The 20,735-nt window shown below is 40.6% G+C and overlaps 1 protein-coding gene across 9 annotated transcripts in view; it reads right to left on the minus strand.

Moving 5' to 3' along the window:
- Positions 1-5,249: 5,249 nt before the first annotated feature.
- Positions 5,250-20,735, minus strand: part of AUH (AU RNA binding methylglutaconyl-CoA hydratase) — a 162,113-nt gene continuing 146,627 nt past the window's right edge. For 4 of the 9 annotated variants that reach the window (XM_067745039.1, XM_067745032.1, XM_067745042.1 and 1 more), the window contains 4 exons: positions 14,859-15,046; positions 11,521-11,571; positions 9,921-9,968; positions 5,250-5,723 (listed from right to left, as the gene is read on the minus strand). In XM_067745039.1, the coding sequence (XP_067601140.1) occupies positions 5,646-5,723; positions 9,921-9,968; positions 11,521-11,571; positions 14,859-15,046 (365 nt within the window). In that variant the 3' untranslated portion in view covers positions 5,250-5,645. Of the gene's footprint in view, positions 5,724-9,920; positions 9,969-9,990; positions 10,712-10,807; positions 10,891-11,520; positions 11,572-12,070; positions 12,150-14,858; positions 15,047-20,735 lie in introns of those variants that run through there. The other 5 variants (XM_067745036.1, XM_067745034.1, XM_067745035.1 and 2 more) reach the window with 5 other exon arrangements.

Genomic DNA, 20,735 nt, shown 5'->3' on the forward strand with positions numbered 1-20,735 from the left:
TTGGTACCATAAACATGGCATTCAGGCCTAAGGATAATTTTTCTTAAAATATTAAAAGAACTACTGCTTAAACTATGGATTATCCCAAGGACCAGAGTTGTTATTAACCACAGTCCCACTTAAGCAGATTACTGCTTTCTGCGCTTCTTTATGACCCAGCCCAACAAGTGAGCTGCCTCTGCAGCCATGTATTTCCCATCTATTCAGCCTGTGTGGGAACTGAAGGGGTGCGATCTGGATGACTTCAGGGACAGAGATGAGTTAGAGGAACTGTCCTCTGTCCCACCCCCTTGCCCACTTTCTGCTTCAACCTCAGTGTCAGGGAGCTGCTCCTGGTCCTGGGAGAGTGGAAGCAGCTTCCCCTACTGACCATAGCCCTCATCTCTGTTTGTGGACAGACGCAGAGCAGAGCAGAAGAGGGGTTTTGGGAGTGGGGGGCCTGTGTGGCTTCTTCTGGCCCCTGGCAGCCTCGAAGGTTCCAGTTTCACTCTGTGGTCCTAAAAAAGACAGCCACCAGGTTTCCCCTGACCTCTTGTCTCCTGAGTGAACGCCCAGGTTCCTGAACATGGCCCCAAACTGGACGTGGTTGTGAGACCCACCTCCCTGTCCCAACAGTTCTCTTCCGAAACATGAAACAAGTAAAACATCACCACCACTTCTGTAGAAGGTGACCTTACTGATTCCAAAGCCCTTTTGCCTGGACACATCCAGTCTGTCTTTGCAGTTATCACAAATGACTATGATCCCTTTACAGATGAAGAAACAAAGCTCAGAGGGAGGAGATGCTTTACCTGGTCTCATCACTGGTTTCGGAAGAGTTGAAACTTGGGCAAAGAACACCTGTGTGACTGGAGAGAAGCCCGAGCGCTGCAACTAGAGAGAAACCTGAACAGACCCCCAGCTGACCTCGCACTCTAACGAAAAAGGATCCCGCATGCTTCAACAAAGATCCCGTGTGCCGCAATGAAGACCCAACGCAGCCAAAAAATATAACGGAAAAAAAAAAAAAAGAATGCCTGTGTGCTTTCCAGAAAAGCACAGAGGGAATCTACAGCTACCTGGAACTGTGACATTGAGAAGTGAATACAAGACTCTCGGAGAGCCTGACCAGTGCAGAATAGAGCAAGATGCACATTATGCTTCCCCAAAAGAAGCATGGGGTGCTCTTCACGCACACATGCTTCCTTTCTGATGGATATCCCTATCAAACATGAGTCCTCAGACTCACTGCTCACAGCTGCGAAGATTGGCTCTGTATTCTCCAGGTGTCGTGATGAACGTCGGGGCTCTGAATTCAGAATGCCTGACACAAATCCAACTCTGGCCTCAGCTTCTTAAGCTAGAAAATGACAAATCCATTTCCTAAGTGTTTTGAGTATTGGATGTGAACATGCAGGCAAAGGGCTTGGTTTAAAGGAGACGCTAAGCAGGCATCGCTGTAACTGTCACACTGCCTGCCCATCATCAGATCATTCGATACGCACACTCTCTCTTGCCAAGTCATGAGAAAACTAGAACCAATCTGGGCAAAGGTTGACATACACATGTATCGGTAGCCTTTGGCTGTGTTGTTCAGCTGTTTTCAGGCTTTAGAGTAATGACAGGTCAACAGCTCCAGGTTCAATTCCTGACTCCACCACCCACCTGTAATCAGGCTATGCTCCAGCCTCCTGCTCTAGATCCCAGGAATAACCAGTGCCTCTTCTTTCCTGGATGCTATGAAGAAGAGTAAATACAATAGCGCATGGAAACACCTGGAAGTATTTAGGGCTTCATAAATGGTAGTCATTATCATCATAACAATACCCGACCCTGATTCTCTCATTGTATTCACCTTAGTATCTTCAATGATATTGTCAAAATGTTCTCGTGATCAAAACGTATAATACTGTGTTTTCTATACTTTTAAGATAGGATTGACATGCTGGTGGCTATGAGCTCACTTTGCTGGTTCCAGGGAATTGTCAGCTGAGGAAGGGCTATATTCCTACCTTGCCCCCTTTAAGCTGGTGTGTGGACGACTGTCATGAGGGCTGGCTCTGACCACTCGAGAGGTGCATGTCTTGGTCTGTTCTTGGGGCCCTTTATTCTGTCAGGTGCCCAGCTGGCTCACACTGCCCTGAGGATTGGTTTGAGAAATATGGCACATCAAATTGTTTGATTAGGAGCTATCCCTCTGAGGGGTAACTGAATTTTGGGAGGTTCCCAAAGAAAAGGCATTTCAAACAGTGAGTTTTTAGGGCTTGAGACCCACAAATATTTTGAGCAGAGTGTTTGATCCCCCTATCTGCCAAAATACCCCCAACCACAATCTGTAGCATCTCATCTATGCAGAAGAGTGGCTCTCGTTTTACCAAAATATTACCAAGTAACTTTAAACTGCTCTATTTTTTCTTTTGTGACACATGTACACATTCTTGTTAAATATAAGAAAATTTCTACTGTCTTTTGATAAAGCCCAATAAATGCTGACATACATTATTTAACTAGGTAAGTAAACAAATGATAACGGCAGGATTAAACATTTAAGAAGTCTGCCTGCCTGCCAGGATTTTTGGACCCCAAATCAGAGCAAATGTAGGGCCTCACTTAACCAGAAGAGAGAGTTAAGATTAAGTGAGGAAAAGGGTCAATGGGTAGCCAGCTATGAGTCCATATGAAAATTAAGCATTTTCTGTAAGTATGGTATACATGAAATGACACTCCACTACCCTAGTCCATGTCCAGAGTGCTATTCTAAGTATCGTCAGAAAAGTAACACTGTGTGACAAGCCAGATTTCTTGACAGCTAGAGGGGGAAAAAACCCCAGGGAAACCATGTCTATTTTTTATTGAAAACAACACAAACTGGAAATGACCCTTTAAATCACAGAAAATGAATCACAGGAAATCTGAGTCTTCTTTTGGCCATGATTACAAGTCCTCTCGACTCAGAGTCTCTGTCACTTGGAGACCTCTCTTTCTTTCAGAGATAAGTTATAAATTAACCAGCACTACATTACCTCAAGACTAGTAGGTCTCCTGCTCTGAGGTAACATGAAATATTTTTCCCCTGAACTGTAAGTGTGCCCGGTTAATCATCCTCCCTCTTGGTCGCCTTTAACTCATCTGAACATATGGATACATCCACTGTGTTACCAGCTTGCATCATGTGGTTTCAGTGTGAGGACTCGAAAACACTCCAAGCCCGGGAGGAAAACAAAAGGAGCTGCTGGCCCACGTGCTGGTGCAGGCAATCCCTCAGGGATGAGCACCCTCCCCACCCCCGCCAGCACTCAGTCACTGGGCTTCGACCCATGGGGTGTGTTAGGACCACCCCCCAGCAAGACTGCCCTGCTGAAGAGAAAACCAAGGGAAAGGCAAACATCTATACAGACAGCTGGGCAGACACGTTGAAGTGACTACAGGATGAGGTCTTTGCTTTCAGATACACTCCATTGACTTAATCACTCCAGGGACTTAATCAGAACTTGTTAGGAAATTAAATGGCGTTCAATCAGCAGCAGACTCCGAATCCAAGTTAGGAGAGACGAGTCACTCAGCACACTCAATATTTTTCCCCATGAACATAATTATTTCCTACTCAGAATGGAAGTGGAATTTGCACATGTCACGGACAGAGCCAAGGGGTCCTGAAACGTCTGAAGGATCATGAAAACGAGGACCAGCACTTTATTTGCAAATTATCCTGCAGGAAATGAATGGTACAAGTTTATCAGCAAAGTGTACACACCACCAGATACAATCACCACAGAGCCCAATGTAAATTTTAATAAGCTCCTTTCATATGATGGCGATCAGCTGAGCAAACATCATAGTCTGCACAGTGTCAGCAGCAAAGGTGACAAAGAGCACAGCACTTGCTGTAGTACAAGGACACACATAGTAAGCAGGCCCGCCCCCTGGCACGGTGCCCATCAGCTGAGGTTAAGTCCACGCTTACCTCTTTCAAGGATTTTAGAATTGAGATTAAGAGTTCAATTTCTCAAATTAAAAAACAAAAGTTTCGGTGATTTAACAAATTCCAAGTCTATATCCTTTAAAGAGCAAGGAGGCTGTGGTGCAGAGCATGGGAATGCAGGAAACAGGCAGTCACCCATGTGTCGAACTTGACTTCACTGCAATGAAGCACAGCTGCAGCGTTTGGGGACAGTGGGGGACCCCTGCAGCTGGAAAATAACAGGCGCGGGTCCTGGAAAAGGGGGACTTCTCCAGCACTGCTGGACTCAGCCCTGGATGCAGCCTCAAAAGGCAGTGTGGTTTGATCAAATGAACACAAAATAAAGCTAGCCCAAATTCGTTCAGGGAGCTGTACTGTTGCGCTCCCTTTTGCACACTGAATTCTACAGCTATTTCCCACACACTTCCTATCTGTCCCGCAGGCAAGGCTATATAAACTCACATACCCCTGGAGCGCCTCCATTTCTAGTTGCTTGCCTGGCCAGGAGTAGAAAGGCATGATGTTTGTTAGAACGGGGAGAGAGGGGTGATGTGTTCACCTCCTTTCCTTACTGAAATCAGCTGCAAACAGCTTGGGAGAAGGAAGCAGAAAACAGGCTTCACTTCACCCTTAATCCAGGACGAAGCCACTTCTAAGGGCCAACCTTGGATGCACCATTTTTTTTTTTTTTTTTTTTTTTTGCAGTATGCGGGCCTCTCACTGTTGTGGCCTCTCCCGTTGCGGAGCACAGGCTCCGGATGCGCAGGCTCAGCGGCCATGGCTCACGGGCCCAGCCGTTCCGCGGCGTGTGGGATCTTCCGGGACTGGGGCACGAACCCCCGCCCCCTGCATCGGCAGGCGGACTGTCAACCACTGCACCACCAAGGAAGCCCAGCTGCACCATTTTATTTCTGGGTTAGGCCACGGGGCCAGGCCACTTGCTAGGAGGGCTTACAGGTACAACAGTTCCAGGCCTCCAGCTGGCCTCCACAAGGCCTTTGGTCCCAGTCTCTGACTGGATTAATTCTCCACCATCCATACTGTATTCTAAGACTGACTACGTAAAGAGGTCACCTGACAGAATCAGCAATGGAAAGGTGGTTTCTTCTAAAATCCAACATGCAATGATTTACTCAATACAAAAAGAACGAGGTAAGAGAAAAATTTCCACGTTTCCTTTTCACTAATTTTACTTATATTTGATAATTTTCACTCAGAATTCTATCAGCTCCTTTTTCAGTATGAGATGTATGTGTGTGGGTGCATGTGTACAATCCCTTGAAAAAACTTTATTTGGTATAACTTCACATTTTTGGTACATGGAAATGATTTTATTTTCATACTGTAGCACAGGAGACATACAATCAATATTTTTTCCTAGCGTGTGCAATATATAAATTATTCACATTAAGAAAAATTAAGAACAGAAAGCTTCATATGCAGGAGGTATTTAAAAATGTATACCTAATTTTGAATTGGCGTTTTTGACAGTATACACTATTAGCTTTATAAATCTGAATGAAAATGACGATATACATTTGAACAAGTACACACAGGGGTCCACTCCAGATACTTAATTCAGTATATGGATAACTCGCTCTTCACTTTGGTCGCTGGGATTCCAGATGCTGAGGCATACGTGAATCTGAAAGATACTTCCAGAAGTATATTTATTACACTGGCATTTTGAAGATTTCTCTTTCTTCTACTCTCCTTTATAACGAGGGGTCCTTTTCTCTTTAAAAGCAAGAAGACCTTCAAGTCTGTCTTTTGTTGGAATAGTCTAAGAGAAGCAAAACATTGTTATCTATGCCAAACAATAAAAACAATTGTAAAAGTTTAATAAGCTTTAACTAAGGAAACTACCTGGAAGACAATCTAAAATTTTGAAATCATTTGAACAATTTAAATTATGTGACCAAATTTATCATTCTAACTCTAAGATGCTTTTTTTCCCATTTCAAATATACTTGAATAAAATTGACTTTACTTTTTTTAGACAATTTTAGGTCTACCAAAAAACTGAGCAGAAAGTTCAGAGTTCCCATATACTCCCTCAAGCCCCCCCACTGCTTCCCCTATTATTAACATCCTGCATTAATGTGATACATTTGTTACAACTAATGAGCCAATATTAACACAATATTATTAACTAGTCCATAGTTTACATTAGGGATATTCCATGGGTTTTGACAAATGCATAATGTCATGTATCCACCATTACATTATCACAAAGAATAGTTTCATTACCCTCAACATCCCTAATGTGCCGCCTAGTCATACCTTATCCCCCACCCCACTGTCTTTTCCAGAATGTCATATAGTTGGAATCATATAGTATGCAGGCTTTTAAGACTGAAATCCTTCATTTAGTAATATGTATTTAAGGTTCCTTCCTGTCTCTTCCTGGTAGGATAGCTCATTTCCTTTCATTGCTGAATAACACCCCACTTATACATGTACTACAGTTTATCCATTCACCTACTGAAGGACATCTTGGTTGTTTCCAAGTTTTGCCATTAGGAATAAAGCTGCTATGAACACCGGTGTGTAGGATCTTGCGTGGACACACGTTTTCAACTCATTTGGATAAATATGTAACAACATGATGGCTAGATCATGTAGTAAGACTATGTAAGAAATGGCCAAACAGCGGTATCTTGTTTTTATTTGCATTTCTTAATGACATATGATGTGGAGCATATTTACCTATGCTTATTTGCCATCTGTACATCTAATTTGGTGAGGTATCTCTTCAGACCTTATACCCAGTTTTTAATGGGTTATTTTCTTACTGTTGAGTTTTAAAAACTCTTTGTATGTCTTGGATACATGTCCTTTATCAGATATATGTTTTGCAAAGATATTTTTCCCAGTCTGTGGCTTGTCTTTTCATTCTCTTCACAGTGTCTCTTGCAGAGTAGAAGTTAATCTTAATAAAGTCAAACATCAATTTTTTCTTTCATGAATTACACTTTTGGTGTTATATCTAAAAAGCCATGGCCAAACTCAAGGTCTAGAATTTCTACTATATTATCTTCGAGAAGTTTTATAGTTTTTCACTTTACATGTAGGTCTATGGCCCATTTTGAGTTAATTTTTGTGAAGGGTGTAAGGTCAGTGTCTAGATTTTTTTTTTTTTTTTTTTTTTTTGTAGTTGAATGTCCAGATGCTTCAGTACTATTCCTTTTTAAGACTATCTTTTCTTCATTGAATTGCCTTTCCTCTTTTGTCAAAGATCAGTTGACTATATTTGTATGAATCTACTTCTGGGCTCCCTATTCTGTTGCATTGATCTATGTGTCTTTTCTTTTGCTAGTACCACACTATTTTGATTATTGTAGCTTTACTGTAAGTCTTGCAGTCAAGTAGTGTCATTCCTCCAACCTTGTTCTTTAATAGTGTGTTGGCCAATCTGGGTCTTTGGACTTTCCATATAAACTTTAGAACTGATTTGCCAATATTAAGAAAATAACTTTCTGGAATTTTTATTGGGATTGCATTGAATCTATGATCAAGTTGGGAAGAAGTGACATCTTAATAATATCGAGTCTTACTATTCATGAATATGGGATATCTTTTTTTTTTTTTTTTTTTTTGCGGTACGTGGGCCTCTCACTGTTGTGGCCTTTCCTGTTGTGGAGCACAGGCTCCGGATGCGCAGGCTCAGCGGCCATGGCTCATGGGCCCAGCTGCTCCGCAGCATGTGGGATCTTCCCGGACTGGGGCACGAACCCGTGTCCCCGGCATTGGCAGGCGGACTCTCAACCACTGCACCACCAGGGAAGCCCCTGGGATATCTATTTGTTTAAATTGTGATTTCTTTCACCAGAGTTCCCTCTTTAGCCTGTTGATATGATGAATTATATTAACTGACTTTTGAGTGTTGAACAAGCCTTGCATATCTGGGAAAAAATCTCACTTGGTTGTGGCATATAATTCCTTTTATATATTGTTGGAGGCAGCTTGCTAATATTTTGTTGAGGATTTCTATATGTATGTTCATGAGAGATAATGGTGTGTAGTTTTCCTTTCTTGTAATGTCTTTAGTTTTGTTATCAGGCTAATACCGCCCTCATGGAATGAGTTAGGAAGTATTCCTTCTGCTTCTATTTTCTGGAAAAGATTGTAGATAATTGGTGTAATTTCTTCCTTAAATGGTTGGCAGAATTCACCAGTGAAACCATCTGCGCCCGGTGCTTCCTATTTCGGAAGTTTGTTAATTATTGATTTAATCTCTACAACAAACATAGGACTATTCATATTATATTTCTCCTTGGATAAATTTTGGTATATTTTGTCTTTCAAGGAATTGGTCCATTTCATCTAGGTTATCAGATTTGTGGGCATATATAGTTCACAGTATTCCTTTATCCTTTCAATGTCCATAGAATCAGCAGTAATAATCTTTCTTGCATTTCTGATATAATTTTTATCTTCCTTTTTCATTGATCATCCTGACTAGAAGTCTGTCAATTTTATAGATCTTTACAAAGAACCAACTTTTGGTTTTGTTTTCTATCTATTGTTTCCCCTTTTTCAATTTCACTGATTTCTGCTCTAAAGTATTATTTGTATTCTTCTGATTTGGGATTTAATTTGATCTTCTTTTTCCACTTTTGAAAAGTGCAAAGTTATTATTGATTTTAGATCCTTCTTCTTTTCTAATATACATATTTAATGCTATAAATTTCTCTCTAAACATTGTTTTTCATATATTCCCACAAATTTTGATAAGTTGTGTTTTCATTTTGATTTAGTTCAAAATATATTTTAATTCCTCTTGAGACTTTCTCTTTGACAAATGTTATTTAGAAGTATACTGCTTAACCTTATTAAAAAGATTACATCTCACCATTAATAGGTGGGGTTCCATCTATCTTTCTGTGATTGACTTCTAGTTTAATTCCATTGTGGTCTGATGGAATACTTTGTATGATTCCTGTTACATTTGATAAGATGTGGCCAAATATGCTTTTAAATATTTTCTTCAGACTCTGAGGTTGTCCATTTGTAAGAGGTTTTTAATTTAGTTCATTCATGGTATGTGTTCATCAATGACAGGTGTTAATTTATATATACAGACCAGGCGCAGAGTAACACTCTAGCTGTTGCTCCTAATTCATGATACTGCCATGCTTAAATGGGAGCTGACAGTTTCCAATTCTCAGAAAAGGTAGAACAAAACTCTTTTGCTACTTTAGATGCCTTAAAACAAGCACCTAAAGTATCTTTCATTCTAAAAAGGATGGAAGCGGCTTCCCTGGTGGCGCAGTGGTTGAGAGTCCGCCTGCCGATGCAGGGGACACGGGTTCCTGCCCTGGTCCGGGAAGATCCCACATGCCGCGGAGCGGCTGGGCCCGTGAGCCATGGCCGCTGAGCCTGCGCGTCCGAAGCCTGTGCTCCACAACGGGAGAGGCCACAACAGTGAGGGGCCCGTGTACAGCTTAAAAAAAAAAAAAAAAAAAAAGGATGGAAGAAAGGAAGGGAGGAAGGAAGATTTGTTCCTATTAATTTGTGAAGAAAAAAGAAAACTACGTATATGTAATCAAACTAGTGAACTTTCAGTGGGTAGGAGGAAAGGCTCAGAACATCAGGAAAAGCCAATGAGTCTCAAATACTGATGTTTCCTGGAGGCACGTGCTCACAGCTGCCGTCTTCACACTTCTCTACCCTGGAGTGAGGGTTCAAGACCACACCCAGAAAACACAACATGAGCCAGAGAGACAGCTATAGCACAAATGGTACTAACTTAACTATTCTAAGCATTTTCTAAATTACATAGACAGGAGTCATTAGTATGTGGAACAGAATCAGTCATAAGAGCTGGTAACAGTCAAACAGCAGAAATAAATAATTTCAACCCATCTGTATGATTTTTTAATAGTGTATATATATCATGGTTCAGTGATATATAATTTAGTTGACTTATACAGAAGGTAAGGGGTATCTGCATTGAATTTGTGGTTGTATTACATACCTGAGCATAACAAGCTTCTTCTATGGCTAATCCTGTTACTAAATCGACCTGAGGAAAAAATATAATTCATTTCAGCAAGAATTACTTTTAAAAATATGGTATACTCATAAATATAAATTCAAATTTAATAACTTTATTCCAAAAGAACAGAATTCTTTGATGTAATACAGCAAATCAGAAGTATGACCAGCACAAGAAACTCTGGAACCAGGTTGTCTGGGTTCAAATTCTGACTCTACCATATGGGAGCTGTGTAACCTTGGTTACCCAGGTTATTTAACCTCTCTTGCCTCGGAGAAGTGTATCTGAACAGGGAGTTAATTACAGTATGTATCAAATGGGGTTACTGTGAGGAACACATGAGTTAATCTAGGTGAAGTCTTTATAAACTACATAAGCTATACATTGGGTTGGCACATAGTTAGGGTCATATAAGGTTTTTGCTATTAGCATTGTTACTATTTTCTCTTTTTAGAGAAGTTTTTTTAATTAATTCATTTTATTTATTTTATTTTTGGCTGTGTTGAGTCTTCGTTGCTGCGCGTGGGCCTTCTCTAGCTGCGGCAAGCGGGGGTTACTCTTCGTTGTGGTGCGCGGGCTTCTCATTGCCGATGGCTTCTCTTGCTGCGGAGCATGGGCTCTAGGCGCGTGGGCTTCAGTAGTTGTGGCACGCAGGCTTAGTTGTCGTGGCTCACGGGCTCTAGAGCGCAGGCTCAGTAGTTGTGGTGCACAGGCTTAGTTGCTCCACGGCATGTGGGATCTTCCCGGACCAGGGCTCGAACCCGTGTTCCCTGCATTGGCAGGCGGATTCTTAACCTCTGCACCACCAGGGAAGTCCCAGCATTGTTATTACTATGTAAGAATTTTTAAAAACCAAATACTTTGTAAATTTTTAAAAATGTATTTATTACTAACATATTTAACCTCTTTTTACTGCTGTGAAGGCCAGGAAAATATAGTGGCTCTGGGTCTGCAAGGAAGAAATATCTTTCTTCAAAATTCCTGTAGTTAATTTATCCAAAATACAACTGCTGCAATGAAAAGCCCAATGTAAATGGGTACCTGCATGTAAATGGGTACCTGCTTACTTCTCCCCTGTCCTGGGGCCTCCACTCCTTTGGAGCTATCTCTCCAGAGTAACCCCAGGGCCCCCTGCAGGGTTTATGTGTGTCTCACTGCAGAAAGCACATCAAGAAGTTAAAGATGGTCTCCATCTTTAGGAGGAGCTTTGAGCCAGGAAGTTCTCCTTAGAACATTTTTTTATAATATGATACTGGTGCTGAGAATACACAGAATGCCCTTTTCCTTTGGTTTTCTATGAACTACTAGCCAATAAATCTATTAACTCAATGGCATAAATAATAAGCATGTCATATGCTGCAGCGCATCAGTGAAATTACTGAATTCTGTGATTATGATACTGAAGCAACAACAGATATAAGCAGAATGCAATCACTGATGTAGCTAAAAAGAACCTCAGTAGCTTTCAGTAATCATAGCAGTGAAACAGCTATATTTTAGAATATTAAAAAATAATGGTGCATTTAAGTTAAATCTCCACTACCTATTCCAACAAGAAACTCAAACTTAAGGCACTCACCTCCATCCCTTGATTAATTGCTAATTTTGCCACTCTCATTGCAACAGGTCCCTAAAATTCAAATTAAAGAAACATATTTTAATTATTTATGCAAATCATGTTGTACATCTCAGTCAAATTCAGAAATTCCCTTTGCTGGATCCATGGCATAGAGGCAACAACGGCTGTAAGATAGTTGACGGAAAATTTATTTTAGGAGCCTTGCAAGGCCTTAATTAAACAGCAATTGTAATAATCTATTGCACCAGCACGTTACACAGATTTCACAGCATGCTGTAGCACAGCAAACTATATGCTTGGAGGTCAGCAGGTGGTATGTGTCCAGTAGAGGGCTTTTAATTGTTCAGCAAATTTCCCTACAAGTTAAGTAGGAAAAAGAAAAGGAGATAAAGTGTTTGGCACAATAACACACCCATGAGTGGTTCGACAGAACCCTGGGCTTGAGATGAGGCTGACACTATTGATTAACATGGGATTCAGATATCATCTGTTTCAGGCAGTGGAGCTGTATCTTTCTTCCCTGAGCATCAATAACTAACCACGATGATGATGTGTTAGTAAAGATGCGTCCTCCAGGCAGTGCTCCCACATCACACAGAAGCTTCAAGTCCAAATAAGTCCTTCAGGATCTGTGAGGGTCACAGAGGAAAGAATTGGGAGTCCTCTGCGAGAAGGGACACATAACTTTGTCTTAGAAACCATAATCCTCCAGATGGAATTTGATTATTTGATCACATTTTAAATCCCTGAAAATTGTTTATTGGGTGATGAATTAGAATTCAATGGCATGTTTTTTTTTGTTTTTTTGTGGTACGCGGGCCTCTCACTGTTGTGGCCTCTCCCGTTGCGGAGCACAGGCTCCGGCCGCGCAGGCTCAGTGGCCATGGCTCACGGGCCCAGCCGCTCCGCGGCATGTGGGATCTTCCCGGACCGGGGCACGAACCCGCGTCCCCTGCATCGGCAGGCGGACTCTCAACCACTGCGCCACCAGGGGAGCCCCAATGGCATGTTTTAAAGCATCTTTTGAATTAAAATGCAAGAGGCTCTAAATAACAGGCACAACAAAGGACTCCAATAAGTGAATGGATAAATGTATGATGGCATGAAAAATGCCATTTTTCGGTTATCTACTTTAACCTATCTAAATTCTCTTCCTAAATCACATGATGAAAAATCTTTTTCAGAGACTGCAATTTTCCGAGGCTTAGGCCTCGGATTCTTAGTTAGAATCTTTCCAGATGTGATTTGTATGTATGTTACACATACTAGTTTTTTTTATTTCTTTCAAGATCATCAATTCATTTTTTTTTTTTTTTAACAGAGTGCTCCTCTCAACAAGAAACTTATCCATTCACTTTTATTACCAGTTGACCCAGACAAGTGCTAGTCAAACTTCCATATGCACACAACTCCCCAAGCCCCTGGTTAAAATGGAGATGCAGATTCAGCGGTCTGGCATGGGCCGGGGATTCTGCAAGTCTAACATGTTCCCAGCGGACGCCTGGACTGCTAGTCCACAGACCACACTTTGGGCAGCAAGGTTTATAAAACTGGAGAAACAGGAAAATGAAAATGCTATTAGATATAACGCTTAATTAGTTTCTCTTTTAAAATAAAAAACCAGTGCCTCTTCTTTATATACAAACTTTTTTCCTAAGATAGAAAAATGGAAGTAACATATAATACAGAAATCACCTAGAAATACTAATTTTATAGACGCTTTCTAATTATTTAGAAGACTAATCATTTAGTAACAAGGTCTGCAAAAATGAAGATTATTCCACCTCAAATTCTGTTTTGTAACTTTTGTATACAGTTTCACAGTTACACATTTTCCAAAGTCATTTGACATCTCCCTTCACCTGGGGAAAAATTAATTTCAGCAATTAATGTTCTCAGAGGCATGTCCTTCAGATGAAAGAAACGATGAGTTCTGCCTGGTTCACCACGTGGTAGGGTGCAGCCAGATGTCAGGTTGGAGGTGGGGAGAAGGGGGCTCTCGGGCGGGGTGAGCTGTGGGCAGTGATGGCATTAACAGCACTGCAGTCACAGGAGAAAGAGCCAGTTCCCAGGAGTGAGATAAGGAACCTGAACCACAGAGGTGCCAAGGGGCTAATGAGCCACCTGGGCAGAGCTCTGGAATAGGGAGCTGAACGCTCCCATCCAAGGATCAGGAGAGGCTGTGAATCTCAGAACTCGGGAGCTGTTTTTTTTTTTTTTAAAAAAACTAGTAAAAATCTTTTCTACTTGCTCTCTCTCCATCAATTCAGAGTATAAGACTCTGTGTTACCTCATATGGGGAATAAACTATATAAGGTCCCTGCCCTGAAAGAGCTTATAGCTCATAACTTAACTGAGAAGGACTGAGGTAGCATCAACAGCAGGCAGTGTGGTTTTAGAAACCAACTCAAACGAGAGGACCCGTCTGACAGCTCTCAGGGGACAGGTACATCACAGCAGACCTGGGCCTTGTCTTACAACAAAGAACTCCAAGGATGCCTCCCGAAACTGGATGCGAAACTCCAGACAAATGTGGAGGGTGCATGCATTTTTCTAGAGACAGATTTCATGAGATTTCCCAAAAGGACCCATGGCCTTTGGTTACAAATACTGAGAAGTTACAAATACTGTTTGAGTTAGAGAGGAAGTAATTTTGACTCCAGAAGTTATAAAACTTTACACGCCATTAGGAATAAAGACAAGTCACTAATTGTTTACATAACAAAAATCCTTTAATCCATGATTTCAGAAGAAAGGAATATTTGAAAAATACTCCTAGAAGAGTGAGAGAACCAAGAAACCCCTAATACAGGTCCCTAGATGCGCTGTTGTTAATATTACTCATGAGGATTATGATCTGTGAGTAAATGTGCAGTGAGTCCCAGATTTGAAGTGTAATTGTGAGGAAGCATATTGTGCACAAAGGAGTTAAAACAATGCCTACATCACCATAAAAACAAACACAATAAGACACACAACTGGTGCTGTTCAAGCAGGTTATCTCAGGTTATGGGATCTCAATGAAAGCTCACTTGGCATAATCGACTCTGGGCTCCTTACTTGTGTTTCAGTTTGGGGGCGATCCAGTGTGACAGCCCATCCGTCACTGTTTCTCTTCATGTGTACAGTTCAGGTCAGAAGGGCTAACTTAAGTTGCTGGCAAGTTCTGTCCCACGTGATAAACACGTATGTGATATATTATCAACGTATGGCTACAACAGGGGCCTCAGATTATCTTCAAATCTTAATTTTAATTCTGAAGGCTCTTAACATTAATCTAGTCAATTTGTTATAAAGTTATCTAAAAAGAGTAAAAGAAGGAAATGCAATTAAAGTACCTGAGGTAAAAACTCTCTTGCTAGGTCCAAGGCCTTTCTATAGGCAGCATCACCCTCCTGGTTCTGTTCCAGAACATGGCTGATCAAGCCCACTGCTTTGGCTGCTTGGCCATCGAGCACACGTGCAGAGAAGATGAGCTCTTTGGCCAGGGACATCCCAATGGCACGTGGCAGTCGCTGCGTGCCCCCTGCACAGGGGATGAGACAGAAAATGCAGGCAATGATTTGTCACCCTTTCCTTTTAACACTTCAATGTTTCATTTCTTCTTTTATAAAAACAAACCAGGGCCAGAAGTTTATATGTCAAAATTAGTAACTGGAAAACTACTTCAAGACAGAACCTAATTTCTTAATTAGTTTATAAAATTATTAATCTCCCAAAAGTACTTAAGAACCTTATATCATTATTAAGTGATCCTGACACTGACCATTACTTGCACCATGGCTGGTGTGTTCCTGAATCCAGTCCACAATCATTACCAAGTCAGGAACCACAGAGTGCACCGCAGTTGAGGGGGTCAGGGGCTGGCTGGGGAAGGAGTTTTCTCTCCCTCAGAAGGTTCACCAGAGGAATGACAGGTCCATCAAGCTTGGTATTTCGCTTTCAGTTTAGATAAAACATCAAATTCTGAGCAATTCAACTCATGTGCTTTTGAAGACTCATTTACAATTTACAGTAAATGAACCATAAACTAATTTTAATTTAACGAAAATAAAAACAGATAATTACTCATGAAAATAGGCTTTGTCCCGGGGTTTTATTTTTCCGTGCAAGTACTAATCATCCCCTGATGCATTAATCCATTAGATCCATCTATCTGCTCACCCCAATATCTTTGAGTGAAGAGACGGGGATCTCATTAAATAGAAAGCTGGACAAAAAGCAGGTAATATTCTGACTCGGAGCTTCAATTTCTACCAATAAGAATATGAAAATAGCTGCAAATCCTAAATCTTATCTTATAACTCTTATCCTTAAAGTGGCGGCTGGACTGCCCAGGAGGCCAAGGAAAAGCTGACTGCGAAGGTTCAGAAGACAAAAAGCAAACTGATGGCCAAACATCGGAACAAGCTCACTGTGTTTCTCTGGCCCATAAAGTTTAAACTTTTTTTTTTTCTGCACTAGTTACCAACATTTATAAACTGGATGGGTAATTTCATATAAAAGCTAACTTGTACCTGGAAGTTAACTGCAGCTGCACCTTTTAGATGCAGTGCACTCGAGTCTGCCACAGCCTCCACCACTTCCTGCTACTCCAGTACTACAGACTGAGAAGTTTTGATTTTCTTTAAGCAACATTAAAAGGCAGGCAAAATATACTCTTATTCACATCTCAACCAAAAGTGGGGGGGAGACAAGTTTCAAGAAAGCATATTTCCCTTCAATAATTAAGTACATTCCTACATGTTCAACAAACAAAGCACGCCAGCATTGGAAGAACATAGCTTATGATGCTATTATTAAGCAACCATGTTGAGAACGATGACCATGTTTTGAAAATATAGGTGATTAGGAAAAAAAAAACAAAAATAAACCTCAAAAGGATTGACATTTTCAGTAGGGATTGTTTTTGAACATTAAATGAGTACTGCTTCTGTAAATTGCAGTTACTTACTGCTCACACAGCCCAAGCAGTTATAGATGGTAAGTTTAAAGGTATTTTACACAATGTGGCAACAAACACGTGTGAAAAAATGAAGCACTGACAAATTTAAATCTAACTGTAAACAATGATGTTGCTCAGTGTAGTAAAGATAGGTCTGAAAACTTACGGAACAAGCTATATGGGACAGACAAGTTATTTACAGTGTTTCCAATGGCAGCTGATTAGAACAGAGATATAAATAATACAACCCAGATAGCTATATTTACTCATGGAGCTGATGAGGATTTTCATGAGACTAAAGTACTTACGGATATAGTATTCATGATAAGCACATGTTAGGAAATGATTCTCTGTTGTGTTCTGTGAAAAGTTTAATGTAGATTGGTCGAAATCAACAAATGTGACCCTCAACAGTCATTGTTAGTGCTGCACTTTTTATTCAAAGGAAACTCAATATTTTGCAAGTCCACTTAAGCCGATTCATCATATTATTTTGTTTATGGAATAATTCTCCAGGAATAAAGATTTTATAAATATTTAACAAAGGAACAGTCATGAAACTAACACCATGAAACAGAGCTGAATGGCACTGAACTCTAAGCTTTGATGGATGAAATGGATGCAAACCTAACTGTCTGCTGCAGGGCATGATGTGAGTGTGAGAGGCTTGGTGCTGAAGAGACCTTTCTGTTCTGTTGAAAACACTGCATCACAGGATCCAAGAAAAAATCCTCAACTTGGCTCATCAACTAACACTGCATCCAAGATTTGGCTTTTTTGGTTGACATCACAAGCTATCTACTCTAGGAACCTCATGTAAGTGCAATCATACAGTATCTGTCCTTCTGTATGATGGGCAGAAGGTATGTGTCAGAACTCCATTCCTTTGTAAGGCTGAACAGTACTCCATTACATGAATATGTTTTGTTTATTCTTTCATCTACTGAGGAACACTTGGGCTGCTTCCATCTTTGGCTATAAGGAATAATACTGCTATGAATACGTGTACACAAACATCTCTTCAAGACCCTGCTTTCAATTCTTTTGAGTAGATACCCAGAAGTGGAATTGCTGGAACATACAGTAAATGCATGTTTAATTTTTTTGAGAAACAGCCACACTGTTTTCCATAGCAGCTTCACCATTTTATACTCCCACCAATAGGGCACAAGTGTTCTAACTTCTCCACATTCTTACCAACACTTGTTACTTTGTGTTTGTTTATTGATGGTAGCCATCCTAATGGGTGTGAAGTGGAATCTCATTGTGGTTTTTGATTTGCATTTCCCTAACAACTAGTGATACTGAGCATCTTTTCATGTGCTTATTGGCCATTTGTATATCTTCTTTTTAATTGGGTTGTTCTGCTGTGGTTGAGTTGAAGGAGTTCTTTATATATTCTGGATATCAATTCCTTATCAGATACATGACTTGCAAATATTTTCTCCCAATTCATGGGTTGCTTTTTCACTGTTGACAGTATCCTTTGAGGCATGCAAGTTTTTAATTTTGATGAAATCCAATTTATCTATTTTTTCTTTTGTTGCCTTTGCTTTTGGTGTCACGGCCAAGAAATAATTGCCAAATCCAACGTCATAAGTTTTTCCACTGTTTTCTTCTAAGTTTTGTACTTTCAACTCTTACATTAAGGTATTTGATCCATTTCGAGGTAATTTTTGTATATAGTATAAGGTAAGGGTCCAACTTCACTCTTTTGCGGGCAGAAATCCAGTTTCCCTAACCCTACTTGTCAAAAGGGACATTCTTAAACAGTTACACAAATATGTGATTTAATTTGCTCATTCTTACCAAAACTTTATCTTTAGGAAACCTGTTTGGTAAGAAATTATCTGGCCCACTTTCATATGCTGCATTCAGTTTGCAGAAATCAAAGACTGATAGTTTGAACTATATTTTTACTTTATGGAATTAAAGGTAACTGACCCTTCACTGGCTCCAGGTATATAATTTCAACCTTTATAAAAATGATGTGACCTGTTCAGTTTGCCTTTGTCAATTAATACTGATAGTGTGAGCAACGAGCCGTACAAATGGAAGTTACTGAACTGCAGTGCAATACGACACAAAAAACTGAATATGATTGATGTGGAATCTCAGACTTCTACAACCATCTCAGGAATAGTTACTCCAAACAGAAATTATTTTTATGCCAACATTCTAGTCCAGTTTGGAAGTACTTCTGCTTATGAACAGCTATTTTCTATTATGAAATAGAGCAATTAGCTCATTAGGGAAGCAAGGTTCACTATAGCATTGCATCCTGCAACTCGAGAGACAAGATGTGCCACTGAGACCTGGTGTGGAAGAAAAGGCATCAGATATTTTAAGTTCCAAATACAAAAAGAAGTACTAGAGAGAATTTATTTCAATTCATCTATTATTAATTCTGAATACTAAATTCCAATATTAGCTTAGAGTTAGGTAGAAGTGAAGACAGTGTGCTGTATTTCTGTTGGTTGATTTTCTTACACCAGGCCTGCTTCTATAGATCACACAACCTGCTTAGTTCCAATAGGGATTTGAGTTCAGGATCACTAAAGTGCCATCTCTAGATACAGTCTTGATGATTGGAGAAATTAAACAGTAGAACTAAAAATAGGGTTGTCCCCAGTGGAATTAAAATCATTCCACTCTGACAGCCACCCTAATGTATTCAAAATCACACAGGTCTGAGACTCTATTCAAACTTACACTAGTGTCCATCCCAAGAGCTTCCAGCATGGAGCCCTGACTCCTAGTTGGGCCCTGCTCTGAGACTCACAGAGTTTTAGTAACTTGCCCAAAGTCACAAAGTTAGGTTGTAGAAATAGGATCCAAACCTACCTCTGCCTGATTCTTATCTACTATGTGGTAAGACAGTAAAGAGCAACTTATGAAATAAGTTTGTAAGCTGCTTGATAAAAGGTATGGTATATATAAGTAGGTACATAATATAAGTAGGCATATACATATATCAATGTATCTAGAAAGTTGTCTCTGTGGGATCAGCTGATAGATAATGATCATTTTTTATTCATTTTGCCTGGTTGTATTTCAAAACTGTTCTGCAACAGTAATATGACACTGTAATAGGAATAAAAGTGCTACACTAATTTTGAAGAGCACAGTACAAGGAGACAAAGAGCCAACCACCTGGTAAAAGCCTCTCAAGCCACTTCCTGCCTGTGTCCCCAAGAAGTTCTCCAGGATCTGGGAAGCCTCAGCTCTCCTGGGTTGCAATGTTAACACTAAGGGACCATGGTATCAGGAGGTCATACACTCCCGTGACACTCTTGGCAGGTACCCCACAGTACTACCAAATACGAGAAGTATGAACGGTAGCTGAATCAGCTGTATTTCTGTCAGTTTTCACAATAACTCACAAGGCTCCTGCTAAAATACAAGTAATTTAACCCTTTCCAGGGGCAGTAAATTCAGAGCATGTTTTGCTTCCACAAAAAACAACTACTGTTGAGTCACTTCATCATCTACCAGAAAAAGGCGTTCTGTGGTGGCCCATGAATCCTCATGAAGATCCATCGGAGTAATAAGCAGAAACAGCGTGCCAAAGCCACATTACTATGAAGAGGAAGCATCTTGGACACTGACCCTTCCCTTGCTAATGTGGGAATGCTCAGAAAATGCCAGTTGTTTTCTAAGGCTTTTTGCTTTGGCTCTGTCATCAAGGAGATTCTGATTCCGTGGGTTCTGCTGACCCACTGCTATAAAACATGAGGTAGGAGATGATTCATTTTTAATGAGGCAACAGAATTTACATAACCAAGTGAATATGCACCATTTCAGAATAGTCACCCCCAAACGCTGTATACTTGTTATTCAGGACCATTTTGGAATTCCTCTTTTGGAACTCATTTCCAAAATGACACATTTATTCACTCATTCAAGTAGTTATTGCAGCTTCCTGTTCTGGGCAGATGGATACAGCTGTGAACTAAACAAACCCCGGCTCCCAGGAGCTGACACTCCTGTGGGGAAGCCCACAATAAGCAAATAAATACATACTGTTAGTTGGAGAGTAGAGTGTATCAGGGTGTGGGGTGTATACAGTTTAGACAGGATGGCCAAGGAGGGGCTCGGAGGAGGTGACACTAGAGCCAAGAACAAAAGGAACCAAGGAGTGGATACTGCACAGGTCTTGTGGGGACCATGTCTGACTCACAGAGCAGCACAGGGAGACCAGAATGGCTGGAGCAGGCCCAGATCCCATAGGTCCCCTGGGCCTGGAAGGACCTATGGACTACTGTGAGGA

The sequence above is a fragment of the Pseudorca crassidens genome, chromosome 7 (assembly GCF_039906515.1).
Source record: "Pseudorca crassidens isolate mPseCra1 chromosome 7, mPseCra1.hap1, whole genome shotgun sequence".
Taxonomy (NCBI): domain Eukaryota; kingdom Metazoa; phylum Chordata; class Mammalia; order Artiodactyla; family Delphinidae; genus Pseudorca; species Pseudorca crassidens.